The sequence below is a fragment of the Kwoniella pini genome, chromosome 10 (assembly GCF_000512605.2).
Source record: "Kwoniella pini CBS 10737 chromosome 10, complete sequence".
NCBI classification, from domain to species: Eukaryota; Fungi; Basidiomycota; class Tremellomycetes; order Tremellales; family Cryptococcaceae; genus Kwoniella; species Kwoniella pini.
Window position 1 is genome coordinate 685,606 of NC_091725.1, and position 13,258 is coordinate 698,863.

Consider the following 13,258-nt stretch of genomic DNA (forward strand, 5'->3'; position numbering starts at 1 on the left):
CAAAGTCCTTTACATTGGAGAAGATGTATCCATCATATATATTTTTGAATTATTGGGTCCTTCAGACATGCTTGATTAGAGAGCAATCTTTCACTTAATTAGTTTATTGATGACGATTGCGATGGAAATAAGGGGATTAATCCTTATCAACCACGATCACTCAATCTCTTAATGGAATTCCGCTTACACTTCCGTGCGATCATAACAATTCCCATTTGAATCATCATTATCCGTTATGCTCCGTTAGCCTTTCCAACCTATCTACTCACAATGAAATTCATAAGGGTTCTTTGCGTTGCGGTCATCACCTTATCGGTGCGGGCCCTCAGTATTCCTGACACAGCCAACATTTCCGTCGTGGAAGCTGGACAATCACCCTCAACCGAATCAGAGCCAGAGTCAGAGCGATTTGTATTCGCACATTTTATGGTCGGCTTTGTGAATTCGTATACTCAGGAAGATTGGAATAGAGATATTAATTTAGCTGCAAGTAAAGGTATAGATGGATTTGTCAGTTTATTATAATCATATAACATTTCCTTATTCCATCAAAGTGAAATTAACGATATTCTATTTTATCGGGTGAATAGGCTCTTAATTGTGATGGACAAGAAACGAATAATCAACAATTACAATATGCATTTAAAGCAGCAACAAGTTGTTCAAAATCATTTAAATTATTTATTTCACCTGATTTTGTTCATTATTCGATTTCGGATCCCCAACAAGTTTCAGATTTGTTGAAATCATTTATTTCTGAATCTGCTTATTTCAATTATCAAGGTAAACCATTTGTTAGTTCTTTTTGGGGAGAAGGAATAGATTGGATAAAAATTGAAGAGAATTTGGGAAAAGATCTTTATATTTGTCCTTATTATTATGCTAGTCAATCTGCTGTTGAAACTCCAGGTTTAGATGGATTATTTTCTTGGTAAGTGCGCAGGGTTTTCCTAAAAGAATTTCACTAACAATATCGAATGATGTAGGTATACATGGCCTGGACAAGATACTGATGAAGTTGTTTATCAAAATTTGACTACTAATTCAGATGAGGAATACTTAAACTTACTTGCGCCGGGGGGTAAAACTTATATGGCACCAGTATCACCTTGGTGTAAGTGATTCAATTGATTGACGATATCACCATACTTACTGAATAAACATTTAAGTATAGTTTACTCCCACTTACCAGCTTCTACAGGATATGCAAAAAATTATCATTTATATTCAGATACATTATGGACAACAAGATGGCAACAAATTTTAGATTTAAATATTAAATATTCAAATCAATTGAAATTTATTGAAATTATAACATGGAATGATTGGACAGAATCATCTTTAATTTCACCTTATAGAGGAACTTTAACAAATGATGGAAATAAAGAATGGTCAGAAGAATTTGATCATTCTGCTTTTATGGATTTAATGTATCCTTTTATATCTGCTTTTAAATCTGGACAAAGTAAACCTCAAATAAATGAAAATAGATTAGTTTGGTGGTATAGACCTACTCTCAAAAGTGCTGAGCAAGTATCTCTCTATTGGTAATTTGTTGCACTACTCATACTTTTACTTTTAGGTGCTCTTCAACCGATAGTGTTGGTGAGAAACCAAGAGGGTGGGAAGTGAGTTGAAGTGGACAGTATAGTACGATTGCTGATTCTTTCAAAGATGGCAGCAGATTCAGTCTTTGTAGCTGCTCTTACAACTGCTCCAGCGACTATCACAGTCAAGATAGGGGATACGACTTCTTCGCAGATAGTTGATGAAGCAGGTGTACATACTCTGGCATTCCCCATGAGTGTGGGAAGCGTATCTTTCCAAATGGATACAGATGGATGTCAAAGTATAAGTGGAAATGGCGCTATTGAGATTTCAGATCAATGTTATGTGAATTCAAATAATTCTTCGCAAATTTATGACAGACGAAGCTGACCGTATGAAATGCAGCATGGCGTGTACAACTTTAATGTTTTGTCTGGTACGGCAACAGCGGGTGACTCGACCTCGAACCCTCCTGAATCCGACAACGGGACTACGTCTTCGACCTACACATCCTCAATGACTTCTTCCTCCCCTATCTCCAACCCTGCAACTGGAACAGGGGTTTTAAGTCCAGCCGAATTGACTAGTTCGGCAAACTCAGCCCCCTCCAAAGTCGAAACCACCATCGACACATCTGTCACGTCCACAGCTAACGAGGTGACTACGTCCTACGTGGGTTCGATTTACAGCGCCCCAACTAATGGTTGGAGAAACGGTGGTTGGAGGACTCATTCTTGGCCTTCATAAATGTAGATCAGTCAGCCAAGATGCATACCCTTTGTATTGCTGCTGAAAAATAATAGGTGCTTGCACTTTATTTAGTCACTGAGATCGTCGCGATCTGCTCCTCTTGAGTATAAAATTGATATAAGATGGATGCATTCGATCATATATGAACGGATCACGCCACACTAGTTGTTAAAAGCGGAAGGTATCCTTTCTGAATATCAAAACTCAGCTTATCAAAGGATGTTCGTTGTCCGAACAAAGGAAAGGACCTCTGAATTGCACATCCTTCCTAATGAAGATTCGATGATAACCTGTGTGCTGAATCACGATTGATCAGTCCGTACTCAGTCCGATCATCCTTTCCAATAGGATTCAGATCAATCAAGTGAATAATGAAACGAAAATCGTCCTTTCTATCTCGTTAAAGTCTATCAAAGGAGTAAAAGGAAGGTCCATCGAGTTCTATATCTCCTTGATTCTGGATTTCAACGGAAAGATTGGTGTTATAGATCGGATCAAGTCCTTTGTGATCTGCTCAGGCTTCATATATAGCACTGCATTGCTTTGTTTCTTTCGTTTTTCTCTCTTGATCATATCGCGGTTGAGTAATATCCATTATAACCAAATTCAATCACCTCTGTTCACTTTCATCACTCAACTCACTACGCTCTTTACCCTTTTTCGGATTCAGCTGAACTACCACTTCTCGGTCGTTGATCAATATGCGGCTGATTGGTATAATCATCTACGCCTTTTCCATTTTAACCTTATCTCAAGCCATCTCTTTAGGTCGATTACAAAGCGCAAATCGAAGATCTTACGAGGTAAGTTAGTTTATTGATCGAATCACACATTTGCTTATTGCTTGTCTCAGGAACGTTCGCCTCAAAATGATGATTCTGCAAGTTTACCACCTGGAGTTGAACTTCGTGTAGGTATTCCATTATTCAAAAATGGTTCGATAGAATCTTATGAAATTATTGAAAGAAATACACCTGAAGTACCAGAAAGTACAGGTGATGCTGCTATTCCAACTTCTTCTTCTCCTACTTCATCTGAAGGACCAATTACAATAACTAGAACTCATATTGAAACTAAAACTGAAACACCATCTGAAAGTACAACATCTTCCAATCAACCTTCTGAAGTACCTTCTCCTGCATCGTCAACTAGTATGAGTCCACAAGAATCATCTTCTATTGAAGATTGTAAAGGTGCTTGTCCAACTTCGACAGAGGATGAAAATGTTCCTAGTAAGACTGATAACGCCGCTGTACCTAATTCGTCATCTTCCGCCCCTGTTTCAGCACCAAGTACTACTTCATCACCTGAGAAGACAGAAGAATGTGAAGATGATTCACCTTCATCTACTGATAATGCTGCTATACCTACATCCTCATCTACACCTGAAGAAGATGAATGCGAAGGAAACGAAGATGATCAACAAGAAGAAGATCAATGTGATGAGGAAGAAGATACTCCTGCTGGTACGACGGGAAATGCCGCTATTCCCACCACCACTCAGCCTACCGAAGGATCAAGTGGTGGTGATAGTGGTGAGACCGGTGGTGAAGGTGATAATGAAGATTGCGAAGATGAAAAAGATGAAGGAGATGATTGTGAGGAAGAAAAAGAGACTTCGACTTCATCATCATCCTCTTCACCTACTACTTCACCATCGTCTAGTCCCACTACTGGTAACGCAGCAATACCAACTTCATCTTCGTCTTCACCGGCACCAACTACTTCTGAAGCATCAGTACCAAGCTCCTCCTCCGCACCAACCACTTCTGAAACAGTAAATTCAACTACATCTGAAACTCCTATTACAACTACTAAACTTTCTCAACCTGAAACAACTGAGAATGCAGCCGTACCAACAAGTACATCTACAACTGAAAACCCAACTTCCTCTAGCTCAAAGGAATCTTCTTCACCAACCTCAAAAACTAAGACATGTGATTGTGAAAAAGACGAATCAACCTCCAATTCTCCAACTCCGACTGAATCACCCCCAGGAGAAGGGGATGCAGCTCCAAGTAATTTCCCAGAAGAAGTCGGAGCTGTTGTGAAATCAACTAGTATTATGAGTGGTACTGCTACTCCCTCAGCGTCTGCACAACTATCAGATTCGGAATCTACAGCAACTTCACCTGCTACCGTAAGTACAGAATGTCCTTGATATCAAATTCAATCTAACGCCTGCGTGGGCTGATGAATCATTGAGCACAGAGCGATTCTGGTTGGACATGGTTTTGAAACTATCACAAAGCACGCATAATCCTTTCATTGAATGATAGGCTCGTTTCCTCAGATATTAATTCTTAAGAAACATATTCCTGCTTTGGATGTACATACCCTTTAAATAATACATTTCCTATACAATATCACAGTCTATATACCTTTCTCTTCGGCTTGATCGTACTCTTTATTGTTTTATGGACTTTATATCTTTGGCTCGCACAACAATGTACGCCATTTGAATTTCGTCATGTAAACCATACTTTGGTATAAAACGCGCTGTTCTGCACTGCACTCATCACGAGTATAGAACCCCGATTGAACGTCACGTGGGACAAGCCTAATTACCTTTTATAGATGGTACCTTGAACCTGAAAGACAGGGTCACTTTAAAGTTTATGACGATCATCTTTTTTTATTGTTCTCAATTGAGTGAAATTTCCCTGATAATTCATTGTGTCCAAGCCTTCGATATACCACTATGCTTGAATCGTGTAGCATAGGTAATGTCCATTTCGGACAAGAGAACAATAACAGTCTTGATTGTTCGGATTTTCTCATAATGATTAGCTTGAATTTGATCTTATTGTTCTATTAGCCTGTATAGCTAAACACACGTCGAAGGTATGTCGGATGGGGAACCTAAGAGCTTGCACAGGAATGAAGAACAATAAGAAGACTCATTTTTGTCGTTTCAGCAGATAATAAAATGGAAATCTGATACACGAAAAAACGTTACGCCTACCTATTCTTCTATTATCATCGCTGTGAATCGCTAGGGGATGCGGAATGATGGATTCCTTCCAACACCTACACAATGCCGACAAATTTTCTCGCTCCTCATCCTCACACCGTGAACGACCTGCCCCGTTCTCCTTCTCCTTCACCTCTTCTTAAACAGGGCTTCACGGCAGAAGATCTTTCAGTAGATTCACCTGATTTGGAAGATTATCCTTTTGTTACAGATGGATTGCAAGTTTCGTTTGATATTAAATGTGAAGAAAAAACGGAAGACGGATTAAAGTATGTTCCATATTTACTCTCTGAAACTCGTCAAATTATCCCCTTGACGAATTTTTTATTGTTCTGTTGTTTGTATATTTCACTTACTGATAGTTCTTTTTGTCTATAGCGAGAATGACGAAGATGAACAAGATCAAGATGAATTGATTATTGTTGATCCCTGTTTGACATCTTATTCTACACAGACACAAATTCACGCACAGACCGACAAAACAGACTTTATACCTCCTACGATCACTGATACCATTATCTTACCATCTGCATCTCAGCACAAGCCAGGTCTACCTTTGATATCAAGAGAAAACGCTACAAGGTCAAGTGCAAGCTTCATCAACCTAGCATCACCTCTGCTTGGATCACCACAACGTTTAGACCAAGCGGCTCTGTTAGACAAGATACAAAGTGAATTGAGGGATCTTAGACTTACGAGAAGTCTTTCATCCCCTCTACCCTTGAATCAAAGTTTTTATACTTATCAAAAGGATAATTACGCCCTCGATTCAACTTTAGATCCTTTGAGCTATATTACCGATAAAAAGCGACGAAATATGTCTACCAAAATTCCTGAAGGACAATCATCCTTTGATTTTGGAGATCAGTTACTTGCTACATCGCCTTGGAAAGGACTACGTAGGGCTCTTTCATTGGGATCGAGCACAAGTGCGAATTTCGGAAGTAAAAGGTCTTCCACAATCACCAAGTTGTCGTCAAGGCAATCACGCACTAGATTCACTAGTAATCACAAACATGGACACACTAGTGCTGGTGCTAGTGATAATTGGGATTACAAGGACCACAAAAAAGCTTTATCAATATCGGAAACCGACTTATCGGATATAATAGACATATTAGAAAGAGATGTTGAAGATCAGATGGATATCGAAGATGAATGGCACAATAATATGGTAGTTTGGAAGGAAGGTGAAAGCTCTTCCATCTCCGGGAATTCCGCATCAGCAAGTAGATCGATTGAGTCCAGACATATGAGCAGGGATCAGGTACCCAGTGGTCCAAGCTCACCTTGTGACACGGATCGCTTTTCATTGTCAGATTACACATCAGGACTCCTTTTCCCTAAACCACCAAGCATCATTCACACGAACAACAATAATAATAACAATAACAACAACAATAACATCACAACCCAATCAGATAGGTCCCTCATCGACCCTTCTTTCCCTTTTCAATCAATCAACCAAACGCAAACACAAAAGCATACAAACTCCTCTTCCATCTCTGTTGTAGATAACGGTAGGATAACCCCTGTTTCGTTTGAATCAATTGGTTCTCAACCTTCTTATTGTCCTCCTTCGCCTGCTTCGACACCCTCACCAAATCTCTCCTCTTCGAATTCTCCTATCCTGATTACGCCCAGCGTACAACCATCCCCTACAAACTCTACATCAGACTTACAGGCAGTGCATGGAAACGAAGTCGACAAAAAGGGTAGTGAGGTAGGTACAAAATCAATCATTGAAAATACACAGGCTGTACCATTGGTACCTAAATTATCTGGCTTGCCGCCGTTGGTGCCGAGAACCGTCATTCCATCAGGCTCCACTGCTCCATTGTCCTTCCCATCAAGGAACAAAAACACGTCAACAAGTGCAGAGACAACTGTACCCATTGATGCAGATAACAACGTAGATCAATCCGATTGCCCAACAATAAGAACGATCAATGACAACGTGAACAACAATAAACACATTGAATCATTACAACCTCCTATTGTTCTCTTAGCCAGCGATAAGGACAACACCACGCACGCTCCTTCACCTTTTCGCGATCCAATGTCGTTTGGTGAGCGTTCAATTGAAGGTAGGGAAAGGGACTGGGAATACCATAATCGAGGTACGTATTGACGTTCTCTCTCTCTCTTCTTCTCTCATTTTCTCTTCACTGTCAGGCCCCCTTCCTTTCATCTCTTTCACACCCCTGACCACTTGAATTAGGTTCTCATTATTCCAATTACCGTTTTTAGCTTATTCATTGACAATATTTGCCGCACATAGACACCTTAGACCCTCACCCACCGCAAGCAGCTGATATCATCAAACATATCCCGCCTCCTCTCTCATACCACCCCCATCATAAACCCCAGCAACCTTCCGTGCCCTTCTCCACACGGACCACTTCGACTATATCGGGCGGAAACAATTCACGGTTCAGCGGTGTCGATCCATTGGATACGTTATCACCTCCGCCATCTTACGGTCAATTCTCAAATTCGTCCAGTAGCTCGCGGAGGAATTCCAAATACACCGCATTCTCTGGCTCTAGTGGAAGTTCGACTCACTCATACTCGACTACCGATTCATTCTCCTGGAGAGGCAATCACAATCCCCACAATCAACAACATTGGCAATTCGGTGGTCAACCAGACATCTCTACGGTATTTGAAGAAGAAAACAGTGCTGATTTAGGCGAAGACAAAGATTTCCCGAAGAAAGATCAATACGAATTTGGAGTCAAACACTCTGCTGAACCAAATCATCAAAAATATCGTACTTTGAATACACAATCATCCTCAAGCACCCTTGTCAATCGTCCAGCGAATCGATCGACTCCCGGGTACTTTTCAAGAGAAAGATCAGGTACAATCAACTCGCAGACTGGTACTATCAACTCGAACCATTCTGGTAAATCATCGACGTCCAAAGGTCCGACCCACCCTTTCGCGAACGCAGTGATCAGGCCGACTTCACCTCCTAGTATACCTACGAGCAAGTCGCATAACAACTTTCTTTCACCTCAAGCCACTCGACCAGAAAATCAAATTTTAATACAAACCTCGAGGTCATCGCCCAATCTCGCTGAGCAGTACAAGATGTCTCAACCCGCTCATCAAGTAGCTTTGGTGTCTACGGAAGACGATCGTGACGATGAAGAGATATGTCCAGTCTGTGTGGAGAGTCTAAGTTTCACTTATAGGTTACCTGGTGAAAAACCTCATATCGTGCCCGAATGTGGACATGCCTTACACGAGGTGAGTATCCGTCATCAATGGGATCATCAGGCAATTGACTGACTATTGTTGTAGGAATGCTTCGTAATTGTATATGGTGACGTACCTCCCGAAGGTTCCAAAAAGATACTTGGAGTTTGCGGTGTCTGTCGACAACCGATGAAGATGGCAGATGGTGCGATCAAGCGAGATAGTGGGTGAGAACCTTTTTGAGGAGAAATATGTGCTTATCTGATCTTCTCCCAGAGCTCGCCACGCTTATGGGTCAACCAGGTCAGAATGGAGCTAGGAAATCTTCTCAGTCTGCGCCTTCCGCTCGATCTGTCGGTGGCAGAGGTCACAACACCTCTCCCGCTCTTGCCGATCCCTACGCGGATGATCCTGTGGAGATTGGCAATATGAGCTCGTCTCGATCGATGCACTCGGAATCATCTCAACCGAAAGTTGTCGTTCCTTCCATTTCTATCCGATCTGAATACCCATCAATCGCCAAAGGTCAACGAACAGGTAAACAAGTCATCACAGCCATGGTCACAGTCGAAGTCCCGTCTGCAGGTGATAGAGGAAAATATGCGACTACGCTCAGACCACCTGAAATGTCAAGATCGGCGTTATCAGAAGATCAATTTTCACCTCAACTACCTCCTTCCCCTAGATCAGCATCTGATTCATCCGTCATACCGAATACCGCTCGGAGTGGACCAGTCACCAGCCCTGATCCGTTTGCCCATGTTGTGAACGATCTGAAACATCGAGTAGTAGATTACAGGACCTCTGGCTTGGACCAACTCGGATCATTACGGCTTTTCGACCTGCTTAGCGTGAGGAAAGGTCAACTGATTAGGGAATTTCACGTTTATCTGTTTCAGGAAGCTTTGATCTGCGTTTCGGAAGAGAAGAAATCTGGATTTAGGGGAATCTTTTCCTCATCCTCCTCAATCAGAAGCGATCACTCCGGTGGATCGCATCACACTCGAGGTGTACTCAAGTTGAAAGGGAGAATATACGTTCGACATGTCAAGAAAGTAACCGATACTTCGGTACAAGGTGAACTTAGCTTGACCATCTCAATGGAAGATGAGTCTTTAGACTCTTTCATCCTATGCTTTAGAGACAGATCAAGCCATGAAACCTGGAGATCAACCATCAATCGCCTCCTGGAAGAAGTCAAGGGTGTTCAGAGTAAATCTTTGAGACTCCCACGATCTGCCAACACTCCCCTTTCTGCTGGGGGATCAGCCCGTAATTTTGGACTCGATCTCACATCACCTTCAACAACTGGATACGCTGCCACTCCTTCGACCTCATCTTTCGCTCACAATGACGCAAGCCCTGGTGATTTAGCCCATGAGCAACCTCTGGGCCCCATCCATACTCCTGTTGACTTAGTCATTGTCCTCTCTCTACCGGCGCCATCGCAGTCAAATAATCAACTTCCACTCAAAGTCAAGCTCATGAAATCCTCTCTTGCCTTCATTCTCGCCTTACTTGGTCCCAAAGATCGAATTTCGTTGGTAACCTGCGAGATGGGTGCCAATGGTATCGCAAGAAGAACACCTTTCCTTTCGCCTTGCAAATTCGAATCGCGTAAAAGATTAGAAGCCTTTGTCGAGACTTTGGGAAGCAGTCGAGAGGGTAAAGACGAATTCGAAGTACAAGTTGGGCGGGAAGAACGATATGACGTTGTCACTGCAGTGAATGTTGCCTTAGATGTGGTCTTACAGCGAAAAGCCAAGAACCCTATATCTGGTATGATCCTGGTTAGCGATACATCCGACGTCATCAAGCGGGCTCAGATGGATCTGGTAACAGCCAGACTGGATGCGGCGAATATTCCCGTACATGCTCTTGGGTATGGACGATCTCATGATCCATCTCCACTCTGGATCATCTCGAACCATACACACGGTACATATACATTCGTCAAGGAATGGTATCACCTTCGAGATACATTGGCTGGTGTGATTGGTGGATTGATGTCAATAGCAGTGGATAATATGAGGGTTCACCTATCATGTCAGGAGAACGACTTCCATGTAACCAAAGTTTCCGGTACTACACAAGCTATAGTATCGAAGAATGGTAAAGATGTGGATATTGAATTGAGGGAATTGAGGTTTGGTGAAATTAGAGAGATCTTAGTGGAGCTTGACTTGGAAGGTAAATCATCAAACGAACAAAGATATTCTGGCGAGGGCTCAAGCGAGAATGGACATCTCCAAGATGCTCAACATGGTTCATTGATCAGGAAAGAACCTTCTTTCAACGTTGATCGGGGATTAGGACTAGATACTCTTTCGGTGGGCGATGCCAACGCTCTCAGAGATGTGGTGTATGAAGATGCCTTGATTGATGAGGTACCGGTTATAGAAGTTGATTGTTCTTTCCATGATCCTAAAGCTGGAAGATCTGTCGCTCGGTTAGCCCACCCCGTCTTGCTTACAGTTGCTATACTTCCACCAAATGCACCACCCTCATCTACACCGGCAGATCCAATGCTCGTCCGACGACGCATGGAACTTCTAGCTAGCGATATGATAACTAGAGCTTTACTTATCGCTTCTAGGAAGAATTTCACTCATGCTTCTAGGATCTTGAGGGAAACCAAGAGAATCATGGAGACTATTGTAGATGGATTGAGATCACATGTCAATGGTAATAGCTCCAGGAGTAAAAGAGACGCTCAAACCATATTCGCCATTGATGGATTACTCGGTGCGATACAAGATTTAGACGGTTTATTAGATGGTTTGGAAGAGCATAAAGAGTTATTCGAAAGAGATCATAGGAATTATTCTGCACAACAAGTAAGTTATTTATCTTGTATAACAAAAACTTTCTGCTGATGACACAGTGATAGGCTGGTGTATTACGTGCACAACGAAGTTGGACTAAAAGAACACCTACGGAAAGGACTTATTGTACTAAAGAAATAGGAGAGATCATAAATATGAGTGGAGAATGGCAAGGGAGGAGTTGAGCTGCATATCTCACACGTCTAATGGGAGATTGACAAGGGTACAGGTTTTATCATACTTTCTATTCATATCTTGGGTTTACTTTTTTGTGCTATGTATACGATATCTGTTTGTAAACAATTTTCAAGATGTCACGGCCTTGCAGCGCCTCAGCGGGGCAGTGATTCCCATAAATCATAGGTCCTTGTGATGCTGAGTCGTCACCTTGTTAGGTGCCACTGATCTTGCGAAGAAGGTCAACCGAGGACAGAGCTTATTTGTTTCAGTTGAACTGATGTGATGGCACAAGCATTTGACAACTATATGTCATAGTGCCACATTCAATGTTTATCAGAATATTTCCGATATTATCCGACAGTTGACTTCATTTCTCCCTTTGAGTCTTACCATGATTTGAACTGAGTGTACAAAGTGAATTTGATCCCGTCATTCATCATTTCATATCCATCTTATTCAAGCCAATGATATCGCATGGGATTGTATCTTATTTATACATTTAACCTTTATAATCAAAGCATCTTCTTCATCAATCATCACTCAAAACATTCATTAATCAAAATGCCTTCTCTCACTAAGATGATCTTTGGAAATGGTCCTTTAGGTCCTTCGTAAGTTATAAAACATAATAAAAAAAAACAAAACAAATTATTGGGAAATGCTAATTTAATTATTGCACATTCGCGATCATCCGAATTTTCATTGATATTAAATCAAATCAATAATCATCATTACTTCTCATCTCAACAAACTCGTAATACAATTTGAATCGTTACGATCAACATGCCTTTTATGATTGAAATTCAAATGACAGCTTCGCACCTTTCATTAGACAACACCCAGGTATTCAAAAATATTGGGCTAGATGGTCAAACTTTTATAAGAACGCTGCAGGTTATAGACAAAAAGGATACCTTTATGATGATTTGATTGTTGAGGAAACTCCTCAAGTACAAAAAGTGGGTATGACTTTGAATGCAAATTTCATAGAGTGGACTTCCTAAAGCACAATAATGAGGGACGTTTAGGAGAAGTCGTGGTTAGGGATTCTGCATTGATATTGGAGTTGGAGACCTATAGAAGATAGTTAAAAGGGGATCTGAGGAGTCGTTAGGTCAAAAGCAGCTTCCTCTGAGAGATGACGTAACAGGAGAAGAGAAGTTAATGTAGATCGTATTGCGATTATCGACGAAATCTCGTTCAACATCTAGTCTTCTGATTAGTGATCTTTGCGGAGTTGTGACTAGATGGATGAAAGAAGGGGTCGTCGAGGATGAATACTTGCGGTAATTCATGAAGAACTTTTCACTGACTAGTATTTTCTCCTTTATTAGGCACTTTCCCGACTTTCCGCTAAACAACGATACGACCGAGTTTTCCGAATGCGAAGAGGTCTTACTCAATCTATGGCTCACAAGAACCTTCCAAAGGAACAATGGGTCAAGGCTGATGAGGTGAGATAGACTGTTCTCACATCCATATCACCCTGACTAAGTAGTGTGAAAGTTGGAAACTTTGCTTATTGTTTCATATATTACAGGACGTACGATACCTTACACCTTTGATTGAACAAGTAGTAGCTGAAGAAGCTGAGAGAGCTGAGTGGGATTACATGACTGTTGAGAAGATTCAACAAAAACGAGCAGAAAAGAGAAACATCTTCTCTAAGCGTGAAGGTACTCATTAAGCGGATGTATAGCGCATCAAGGTACAAGGTAGATAAGATGTTAGTTCGAGGACTGACAGGTGTAGTGGAGTAGGGGATAGTTGACCTCAG

At 41.4% G+C, this 13,258-nt stretch overlaps 4 protein-coding genes across 4 annotated transcripts; all 4 read left to right on the forward strand.

The window, feature by feature from the left end:
- Positions 1-270: 270 nt before the first annotated feature.
- Positions 271-2,295, forward strand: I206_107053 (uncharacterized protein; the record flags this gene model as incomplete). The annotated part of the gene is made up of 7 exons (XM_070203445.1): positions 271-510; positions 591-931; positions 987-1,114; positions 1,175-1,529; positions 1,583-1,628; positions 1,675-1,893; positions 1,954-2,295. The coding sequence occupies 7 exons, from the start codon at positions 271-273 to the stop codon at positions 2,293-2,295; spliced, it is 1,671 nt and encodes a 556-aa protein (XP_070059546.1).
- Positions 2,296-2,999: 704 nt separating this feature from the next.
- Positions 3,000-4,536, forward strand: I206_107054 (uncharacterized protein; the record flags this gene model as incomplete). The annotated part of the gene is made up of 3 exons (XM_019157124.1): positions 3,000-3,101; positions 3,152-4,438; positions 4,510-4,536. The coding sequence occupies 3 exons, from the start codon at positions 3,000-3,002 to the stop codon at positions 4,534-4,536; spliced, it is 1,416 nt and encodes a 471-aa protein (XP_019009842.1).
- A 799-nt stretch (positions 4,537-5,335) lies between these two features.
- Positions 5,336-11,486, forward strand: I206_107055 (uncharacterized protein; the record flags this gene model as incomplete). Its single annotated transcript, XM_070203446.1, has 6 exons — positions 5,336-5,541; positions 5,651-7,392; positions 7,554-8,527; positions 8,582-8,699; positions 8,753-11,313; positions 11,367-11,486. The coding sequence occupies 6 exons, from the start codon at positions 5,336-5,338 to the stop codon at positions 11,484-11,486; spliced, it is 5,721 nt and encodes a 1,906-aa protein (XP_070059547.1).
- Positions 11,487-12,042: 556 nt separating this feature from the next.
- I206_107056 (uncharacterized protein) lies at positions 12,043-13,168 on the forward strand (the record flags this gene model as incomplete). The annotated part of the gene is made up of 4 exons (XM_019157122.1): positions 12,043-12,092; positions 12,296-12,440; positions 12,816-12,935; positions 13,022-13,168. The coding sequence occupies 4 exons, from the start codon at positions 12,043-12,045 to the stop codon at positions 13,166-13,168; spliced, it is 462 nt and encodes a 153-aa protein (XP_019009840.1).
- Positions 13,169-13,258: the final 90 nt, after the last annotated feature.